The following is a 10,905-nucleotide window of genomic DNA, read 5'->3' as shown; positions in this document are numbered from 1 at the left end:
ACCACGGTTCAATCCCCCAGCACCACATGCCAGCCAGCCCCGCCCCCTGGTGGGCTGAGCTGGCCACACACACACATACACACACACACACACACTAAATAAATAAATAAACATTTAAAAAAAAGAAAAAAAACCAAATCTTTCTTCTCATCGAACTAAGAGGAAGTAGCTATATATCTATCCTATTTTGTATATACATATATTTTTTTCACTACAGAATAATCCTTCATTTGTATCCCCCTTTTTTGCTTTGTTTTGTCAGAGATGGGTGTTTCACTGCTGTTAGAGAAGCTGTATTTGAAGAAGTCTTTAAAAGACCTTTTCATACTTGATGCCAGTTCAAATATTGTAGGCACTTGAATTCAGCAAAATATTCCAATATAGTCCAATAGTCCATAATAGCAGTGGGTTATCAGCAGAACTGGCAATTGTCAGAGGTTGTTGACTTGAGCCTTTTACAGCTCAGCATATTAATATGGTGTTACTTTTTATACCTCATGGTTATATTTTGCTGGATGGTTAAGACCAAATTAAATCCTGAGGGGATTTGACTGATCTTGTCAGATACAAAAGTTACATTTTTAGTTAACTTCATTCTTTCTTTCTTCTTCCAATTTTACATGTACATATCTGGTAATCCAAACAACTAACTTGAAGACAACACTACACAATATAACAAATACTGTCAAAATCTCATTATTTTTAGAGAAATTCTACATCATTTGTAATTTTTCTATTTTAATACTATTTTATACTCCCCTTCAAAATATATATATATATATATATATATATGTATATATATATATGTATAATTGGAAAGGAAATTGGAAACTATTGGAAAAGATAAGAGAACTATGGAGAAGGAAAGGAAGAAAGGGAAAGAAAAAATGAGAAAATAAGGATTAAATGAAAACAAAGCTTTGTGAGTGGTGATCAGGGTATCTGAAGGGAGAGGATGGGAATGGAAAAAAAAGAGGAGTCTTGCCTGGCAAGCACAAGGGTCTGAGTTCAATCCCCAGTTCTGCCCAAAAAAAAAAAAGGGGGCTGGGGAGATGGCTCAGTAGGATAAGCACTTGACTGGCAAATGCAAGGATCTGAGTTCAATCCCTGGTTCCACCAAAAAAAAAAAAAAAAAGATATTCATGACAGGTGCAAATTCCCTATGATGAATGTGATCATTATGAACACCTAAAATGCACCAATAAACTTAAACTTAAAAACAATTGTCACTGAACTAATCACTGCTGAGAATTCCCCCCAGCAACTCAGTTCTTAGAGTGGTCCAGGGTTACATAAGAATCCAGACAGCCCTCATCTCTTAAATGACCTACCTGCATTCTAAAGAGGTCTTCATAACTTTTCTTCTGTATATCCTTCAGGTGAAGAGTGGCCAGCACTGCAGAGAGAAAGGAGAATCTGTGCCAAGTCCCGCTCTGATCTCAACAAGGCAGGGTCAGAAAAGGGTGCAGAGCTGGGATTCTTTACCTCCTGCACATGCACACATCAGACACTGCCCTTAACTGACAAACAAGAGCATGTGATCAGCTGGACACTTGCAACCACACATGGAGAATAAAAAGGGCTATCAAAAATGCCCCTTTAAAAAAAATGCCCCTTTACTTAGCATTAATAATGAATACTGCAAAGACACAAAAAGAGTGCTGAAAACAACCACATGATGTTAATGGGTAGAGGAAGGCCAAATGCAGAAATTAAGCCCAGGACCATAAGCTGCCTACCCCTGCTTTGTTTGATAGATCCAAAGCCTATAGAAAGCTGGACCTGCCTTGCTGCCCCACTGGTTCTGATGTCCAGAGCAGTAATGTTGCAGAAGGTTTACTTTATCCTCCTCAACCCCTTGGTGCCCCAGAGGAGGGTCTGGCTGGGCCCAGAGTGAAGGTTTTCTCCACTGCTGCCAACTGAGTGACAGGAACGCTTGAGGGTCAGAGAAACAGTACTACCATCAAACCAGACCCAGGGCTCCTGGGGTAAAAAACACAGGTAACAAAAGCAGTGGGGTCTCAGGGTAGCTCTGTGATCACACATGCAAAACATATGTATTATCGCTGGGCTATACCCTCAGACCCTATTTTGTTTTGTTTCTTAATTTTATGTATTTGGTACAGAGTCTCACTGAAAAGCTCAGACTTGTAGTGATCTTCCTGTTTTAGCCTCCCCAGAGCTGGAATGCAGGCGTGCACCCCCACACCCAGTCTCAGTGGCCAATTCAGGGTACCTGGGGCAGGGCACCTGGGGCAGGGCCAGCACCACATGCAGTACCAGGGATCAAACCTAGGTCCTTGAGCTTGTCAGGCAGGCGCCTAGACTGCTGAGCTATCTCTGGCCCCAGCCCCTGACTATTAATGCAGAACTCTGACTTGGATCCCCCACGATGGGAGGGAACAGCCAGCAAAAAGCCCAGAGGAGATGACAGTGGAGGAGAAACACATGGCAAGACGTCTTGAATTAAAGAATTCCACAAGGCACATACTTGTTCATTTTTTTCAATACCATGATGGAACCCAGAGTCTCATATACTAGGTAAGCACTCTACTAACAAGCTACATTCCTAGTCCTTCTCTGTCTCCATTTGTCTGCAGGTTACCTTTATCCATTTTCCTGCAAATCAATTTGTTTCCTGCCTTCAATCTTACTCCATTACTTATTTTTATAGCTCTTTTACTTTTTTCTTAGTTATTTATATTTTTCCATTGATGAGAATTGGCCTAGGGCTTTGTGCAAGCCAGGCTTGACCCCTAAGCTACACTGAGACCCCACTGCTTTTGTTACCTGTGCTGGTTACCCCAGGAGCCCTGGGTCTGGTTTGATGGTAGTACTGTTTCTCTGACCCCTTAAGCACTCCTGTCACTCAGTTGGCAGCAGTGGAGAAAACCTTCACTCTGGGCCCAGCCAGACCCTCTTCTGGAGCACCAAGGGGTTGAGGAGGATAGAATAAAACTTCCACACTATTACTGATTGCATGTCACAGCTGGTGGGGCAGCAAGGCGGGTCTAGCTTCCTAACTCATTTGTGGCCACAGGTTTTGACTTCTACTTAAAGGCCATGGGCCTCCTACAGGACACAGCAAAGACAAACCAGCAGTAGCCATCTATACTTTCTGACTAGATACCTGGAGGAAAGAAGTAAAACAAAAATTACCATTTTTTAAGTGTCCTTGTCTCAATTCTAGTCCTTTATCTGCAGTTATAAGCAGTTCCTTGATCTTTCTTCTCTGTAGTGCCTAGAAAGAAATTGAGAGAGTTAAAAGGACTGTTTCTGGTCCCATAGGATTGCCTCCGCCTGAAAAAAAATATGGCATTAAAAATACTAGAGAATACTAGTATAGTTTCTATCCAACAACTTATAAGTAGGAAGTTAGGGCAAAAATATCTATCATCTCTGTCACAGTTACTCAGCAAGACCAAAGTCACAAGTAATAGTTACAGCTCTATGGAAGAGGCAATGGGATTGTGGAAATCCATCTAATATATTGCTTTCCCTCAAGGATGTGAATTCTGGATTTTCTCCAAACAGCTTAAGACAAACACAGCTGTCTACACTGTCACACTCTTCAGTGGGCTATATTCACAGTACTTACTTAGAAAACCCCCACACACACATCATTGTTCTCCTTCAGTCAATGCTGAGGGCAGGCAAGTTGTAACTTAGTCCATCCACATCACACTTTTTGCTGCATGAGTCCTTAATGTTCTTACACTATCTAGAAACAACTCCAGGGGATTCTAAATCAAAGATGGAGAGAAAGGGCCGCACACCTTATCTAAACCAGGGATAAAATACTGAACCTGCAGCCATGCTTACTAAGAAAAGCTAAAAATGTACCCAAATGTACACAGGTCCTTGAGAAGCATTTCATCTCTGACCCCAGTTCAACACAGTTTAGTGTCAGGTGGTCATAGAACATATCCAAACTAGAAGACTTGAGAATGAAGACAATGGTAGTGTTTCCTCTTGAGGCTAAGCTGGACAAACCAACATTCATGGTTCACAACTTATATGGAGCGACATAGAGTCTATCTCTAAGGATGAAGGACTGCTTTTATATCCAATGAGCTTTTCTTCTAATTACAGCTCATCACAATGGACTAAAAATTTCCTGAAGACTTATTGGGAGGGGCCAGGGAGATAGCTCAGTAGAATAAGCATTTGCCTTGCAAGCACAAGGGCCTGAGTTCAATCCCCAGTTCCGCAAAAAAAAAAAAAAAAAACAAAAAAAACAAAAAAAACACAAACAAACAAAAAAAACCTCATTGGGAAATACAGGGTATATAAGAGTAGACCCTGAGGAGTTCCAATCATAAAAGGAAGAGAAGCTGAGATTCAGCACCGTATTTCCTGTGAGGCAATGCAGGCTGATTCCTAAAGTATCAGCTGAGAGTCTGAAACGCTGATCAGGGCTTCCAGCCATTTTACAAGACATGGGGGAAAAATAACTATAGCTTGGCACTGCACTGCCTCCCTCATATGAGAAACTTAAAGAGTAAATAAGGTCTAAAATGTGCAAGAGATATTGTGAAATGAGAAGAAATTATTAAAAAGGGGAAAGGAGCTATGATTGGAAAAAGAGGAAAGGACGGAAGGGAAAACAGAAAAATGCAAATTAGTTATACTATTAGTGTCTCTTAATTCATAAGAAAGAAAGGTTTGCACTTATTTTGATGAGATTTTGTATGCTCATATCTTATACTGAGTCACTACTTTAAAGATAACAATATGCAGTACATTAAGTATTATTATTCTCCTATCATCTTGTTATAAAATTCTATTTTACTTTTTCTCATAAAATAAAAAAACAGGGCTGGGTGACAGTTCAGAAGTCTAAGCTCCTTCCTGGCAGGTGCAAGGTCCCAAGTTCAATCCCTGGTACAGTGTTGCATGCTATGCCAATCCTGGAACCACAGATGCACCTTGCAGCCACCAAAACCAAACATGGTGGTGCACACCTGTAATTCAAATGGGGACGCTGAGACAGGAGGATCATTATGAGTCTGAACTATGTAGTGAGATCCTGTATCCAAAGAATAAAAATAAAAATTTAACATGTATACATAAAACTTTAAAAATTAAAAAGAAACTATAGTTTTGGTATTATCCTGGTGAGGGATTATGATGAACCCCAGATTTTCCACTAGACCTAAAAGATGAATCCCTAGAAACAAAGTTGAGTAGGAATTAGACCAGTTCTCACAAGGATAGATGCTCAGTTTCAAACCACTGACAAATCATGCAAGGAGCAAAACGAACCCTCTGGGAGTTACCAACGGCCTCAATTGAGGTCAATGTCCACATAAATAAATATCTAGCACTAAAAAACATTATTAGGTTGACCGTAAGGTAGTGATTTACAGAAACCAAAAGAAGAATCACAGAAACAGATTCCTATGGAATCATCTATTAGGTTTATTAGGTGTCAATTCTGAAATAGATGTCTAATTAATATGTTCAAGAAATTAAAGAAAGGGACCCAGGAGATAGCTCAGTAGAATAAGTGCTTACCTGGGAAGCACAAGGACCTGAGTTCAATCCCCGGTTCCACCAAAGAAAAAAAGGAAATTAAAGAAAAACTGAAAAAATGTTGGTGAATAAATAGAAACAATAAAAGAATAAAATTTTAGAACAAAAAGTTAAAATAACTGAAACTAGGAAATTAGAGTTCAATATCATATTAGACAAAGCTGAAGAAAAAAATCAGTGAAGTAAACCATCCTTTTTGAGACAGGATCTCACTAAGTCACTAAATTTCCAGGATGGTCTTAAATTTGTAATCCTACCTCAGCCTCCCCGAGTACTGAAATTACAGTTGTGTGTAACAACCCCCGTCTAAGAATTTTGCAAAACTGATTTAACACTGCAAGACACAAACTAAAGAGTGCAAAAAAATTTCAGTGGATAAGCAGAAAGAACCTCACACCCACATATCTTAGTAAAATTTGTGGAAACCAAATATCCTAAGAAAAAAAACATTAAAGCATCTAGAAGACAAAAGAAATTTTACCTTCAAAGGAACAATAAATTTACTGATGCCTAACTTCTTAGTAGAAACAATGGTTGTTACAAAAAAAAAAACACAATGCAAATAACTCTTCATAGAGTAAAAGCGTCTGAGGTATATTTTTAGACAAACAACAGTTTACTACTAGAATTCCTGAAACAAAGGAAGCATTAAAGATAGAAAAAGTAATAGAGACAAAAGTTCATAGATACAGGAGGGGCAACAGAAAATAAATTATTTGTGTAACATAAATGACAATTACCTTTGCAACAAACATAAATAGTGTCTTGAGGGATACATGCATAAATAAGTAGAATTAAAACAAATTATAACAATAATACCTAAAATGAGAAGAAATATAGTTTAACTGTTTTAAGGTACTTGCTTTCTCCTGAAATTGGTAAATATGTTAATTCAGATGTTAATAATTCAAATATGAAAATTTTTATCTGCATGTCAAACACCAAAAGAGTAGTGAGAATATGTGGCAAGCTAGTAAGCATAAAACAAAAATAATAAAATATATTCAGTCACAAGAAGGAAGAGAAGAACCAAAGAACAGGTAGGACAAACCAAAAGAAAACAGCAAGACAGTAGATTTTTTTAAAATATTTATTTATTGTGTGTGTGTGTGTGTGTGTGTGTGTGTGTGGCCAGCTCAGCCCACCAGGGGGTACTGGGGGATTGAACCGCGGTCCCTGTGTTTTGCTTAGCTTAGCTTGTTCTAAGTAGGTGCTTTAGACCACTGAGCCATCTCACCAGCCCAAGACAGTAGATTTAAATGTAACTATATCAACAAATGTGTAGCACATTTATAAAACAAGAATTCTCGTAATAAGTAACAAAATAAATTCTAATTATATACTACTTTAAGAAAGAATATATGGATAAGGAAAGTTGAAACCAGGATGGAAAAGCATGTATTATGCAACATCAAAAGGAGATAACTATTCAGAGAAAAGAAAGTTATCTTAACATCACTCTCATATTAAGAGTTGTGAGGGTAATTTATAGCTCTCTGTCTAGAATGTAAACAGTGAAAAAATGTAACCGCCCTTATCTACCTCTACATCTCACAGCTCCATGCAAACTGTACCAGGAATGTCTGCCCCACGAGCAAGCTGAGCAAAGGGTATGCACACAGGGACATTAAAGGCACACTTACCTTTTTTATAAATGACATGTATTTTCTATCTTGATGATAGGACCCATATTCATTCTCAATCTGTACAGCAATGATGGGGCCTCCCTTGCTATACTGGAGGCCAGGAGAGAAGAGTCTATCAGGTTGCTGGTGGGAAACACTGGATTCTCTGAACTTATTGAGCACACACACAAAAACGACACATTCCTGAACACAACCGCATGTTCACCACAGTTCAAGCAATTTAACTCAGCAGTTAGTGGTCACTTTGGGGAAGTTAAAGACTTAGGATCCTACCTTTGCCATAACTCCCATTATTACTTCCCAAATTCAGTGCATCAAGCATGAGGCCTCAAGCTCCCACAACCAATCTCTGTTTAGCATGGCTCAATGGCTAGAGTCCGCTGTCCTTTCTAAGGGTCATCTCACCTCCTGGAGGCTTGATCTCATCTGAGACTATGCTCTTTAGAGAATTCACTCTGCCTTCTGTATCTTCACCTTTCTTTATTGACCACTTATCATCCTCCTTTAAATTGACTTCAGGCTTTATGTTAAAAGGGCCAGCAAGATAGCTCCACAGAATAAGCACTTGCTTAGGCAAGCGCAAGGAGCAGGGTTTGATCCCCAGCCATGCCAGTCCTGCCCCTGGGTGCACTGAGCTAGCTAGTCACCTTGCCTGAGACTGGGCAAGGGGGCTCATGCCTATAATACCAGCACTGGGGAGGCTGAGACAGGAGGCTTACTATGAGTCCAAGCCGTGTGAGACCCTATACCACATACATACATATGTAATAACTTCCCTAGACCATATCTCCCTCCAGTTACCACCCTCTTGACCTCTTCATCTTCAAAGCCAAATGTTGTGATGTATTTCTTCCTTCAATCTTGACATAGCTTCATTTACTCCTTTACTCACTGTGATCTTACTTTTGCTTTTTCCAATCCACCTAAACTACTAACATTGACCTTCTCTTTGCTAAATTCAAGCAGGAGGTTTTAGTCTTCATTGAACCTCTTTCACCGCACATTCAACACTTAGGACTTTCTTCATGCTTGGAGCCTTCCTTCCCTGTCACTGAGTGTGTCTTCTGTAGCAGGTTCCCTCCCAATGGAGCTAGCACCTCTGGTTACTTTTTGTTGTTCTCCTGTATGAGCTCCTCCCACCCCACCCACTAGTAATGTTGATGCTATTCATGGTTCTCTATTAGTCCCCACTCTGCACCAAATCATATCCACTTTGGCCCACTAAACTACTCCTTTTGCAAAATATCAGCATATTTTCCCTTCTTATTGGTTTTTTCTGCCAAAGTAAACATGATAGGGAAGAAAAAGAGGCTTTAAATTTCTAAATGACATATACCCTGCTGACAAAGATTGAGTTTTTCAAAGCTTGCTTCTTTCTTCTCCCTTATCTTCCAATGAGGAATTCTGTTGGGAGCCACTGAAATTGGAAATTGATCATACCTAGAAGGGCAGGACAAGGCCAGAGTGCCTAAGACAGTCAAGGTACCTCAGTCTTGAGAAAAACATCCTGCCGGTCAATTGTGGCTATTAGTGTCTAGGCAGCTATGGGTCTCCTGATACTAGCTTTCCAAAGGGATAAATAAATGCCCCTACTGTTGCTCTTACCAATCAGGCAAACAGACCTCCACCTGAACCCAGCTCTTGTCTCTTATCTTTTTCCTTATTCCTGTCACCATTTCTCCCTGGGGCACACCAAGACATTGAGTCCCCACAGACTTCAGAAGACTAAACCACAGAAAAGTAAAGGGAAGAGGTCCAGAGTTCACAGTGCCTGAAGTTAACTGAAGCGTGAGATCCTGAATCAGATGAATACAATGGAGGGATCTGAAGGAAGGGTACTCAGTAGTAAAAAGGCACCAATAAGAAGACACCGTGTAGTGCTTTCTGGACATCGCAACCTCCTAAGGGCCAGGCCTCATGCTCACTAAGCAGCTTTCTGACTATTCATTTAGTTTTCCAGATAGGAGTTCCAAGACTTAAAAGTCTTCAATTAAAAATGGTGTAAGCACTCAAATCCAGCAATGCCCAATTGAATTTTACACAATAACAAAAAGTTCTGTATTTCTACAGTCCCAGATAGCAGCAACTAGTCACTCATGGCTACTGAACACTTGAAAAGTGGTTAATGATTGAGAAACTGAATTTTAATTTTATAATGTTAATTAATTTATAAGGGGTGATCAAAATATATAGTGAGGACTTTTAAAATTTTAAGTATTATAGTAAAAGAACACATTGCCACCCTTCCCTGACAAAACTAAACAAAGAAGGGGGTACAAATGAATGACCATTTTGTATCTGTATATTCAAAGTAGTTAGGATAGATATGCAGCTACCTTATCTTAATTCAATGAATAGAGAGGTTTGTTCTAATAGTGTTTGTGGACAGGATACCAGGTCTGCATCTTGCACAATGAATAACCACTAAGACAACAACATGCAATGTATTCATTATTGAAACTGTGCTAGTAATCGGATTTGAAACTGTCTCATTGCTATTTCTCAATAAAATTATTTTTTAAAAAACATATTGCCATTAATTACCCCTCAAAATACTTCCCTCACTTTGAATGCACTTATTCCACTATTCTCATCACTGAAGCATTCTGGAAGTCCTATTTTATGAGTGTCGTCACCTAGGTGTAATCAAAATCTGGTGAATGCTGCTGCCAAGTGCCATTCAGGAGAAAGAGAGCTTATCACAGTGTGTCCTTAACCCACCTGATTTACCAGATCTGGCGCAGGACAACTCCTGCATCTTCCCCAAAGCCAAAAGGACCATAAAAAGTAAATGTTTTAAATCATTTCAGGACACTGAGGCAGCCATGACAGCAAAACTGAACATATTCATGAAAGAGAACTTCTAGAACTCCTTCAAAAAATGGTAAGGACAGTGAGATTAGCGTGTCCAAAGCAGAAGGCAGTATTTTGAGAACTAATAGTAATGAGTCATTTTTTAATAATTTTATTGAGAAACAGCAATGAGAGAGTTTCAAAACCTATTAGTAGGACAGTTTTCAATAATTAATACATTGCATATTGTTGTCTTCTTAGTGGTTACTCATAATACAAGATGCAGACATGATAATCTGCCCACAAACACTATTAGAACAACTCTTTCTATTCATTGAATTAAAAGAAAGTAGCTGTATATCTATCCTAACAATTTTGAATATGCAGATGACTCTTTTAATAAAATAAATCATTTCACTGATCATTCACCATAATTTTCTAACGCTAGTCATAAGTTTAACTTTCCACACATGGCTATGGCTATCCTATCACTCCATGATGGTTTCTATAAAAGGCCATCTCTCTTACCTCCTGAAGGGCACACTGATTTATGTTCAGGAGGCTTAATGACTCCCTTTACTCTAACCCTGGGATATTCATGTAGTTAGGAGCCAAATTTCTATGGCAGACAACTAAGTTAGTTATAAATATTCCAGGCAGTTAGACAGCGCTCAGGAGACAGTTGTGGCCAGATGCTCATCCACTGAAGGCAAAGCTTCAAGAAAAAGTGGAGCAACCATATCCACACACTTTCCCACTGCTTTTTTTTTTTTTTTTTAACTTAAGAGGTTGGGGCTTGGATCATAGGAGCGGTGGGACTCTGTGGAGGCCAGATTCCCACTGCCAGCCAGTGCAGTCCCTCATGTTCACTGCTCCCCTCCACTGCTGTGTCTCTTTGTGGAGGCCTCTGGGGAGGCCAGCAGTCTCCATG

The 10,905-nt window shown here is 39.4% G+C and overlaps 1 protein-coding gene across 7 annotated transcripts in view; it reads right to left on the bottom strand.

Annotated features, from left to right (window-relative positions):
* Positions 1 to 10,905, bottom strand: part of LOC101591612 (beta-galactosidase-1-like protein 2) — a 99,655-nt gene that overhangs the window by 45,716 nt on the left and 43,034 nt on the right. For all 7 annotated transcript variants that reach the window (XM_023703823.1, XM_023703824.1, XM_023703825.1 and 4 more), the window contains 3 exons: positions 7,179 to 7,271; positions 3,160 to 3,241; positions 1,332 to 1,396 (listed from right to left, as the gene is read on the bottom strand). In XM_023703823.1, the coding sequence (XP_023559591.1) occupies positions 1,332 to 1,396; positions 3,160 to 3,241; positions 7,179 to 7,271 (240 nt within the window). The remainder of the gene's footprint in view (positions 1 to 1,331; positions 1,397 to 3,159; positions 3,242 to 7,178; positions 7,272 to 10,905) is intronic.

The sequence above is a fragment of the Octodon degus genome, unplaced genomic scaffold (genome assembly GCF_000260255.1).
Source record: "Octodon degus isolate 3935 unplaced genomic scaffold, OctDeg1.0 scaffold00182, whole genome shotgun sequence".
NCBI classification, from domain to species: domain Eukaryota; kingdom Metazoa; phylum Chordata; class Mammalia; order Rodentia; family Octodontidae; genus Octodon; species Octodon degus.
The sequence above is the reverse complement of the archived record's forward strand: the minus strand, read 5'-3'. Positions and strand labels throughout refer to the sequence as shown.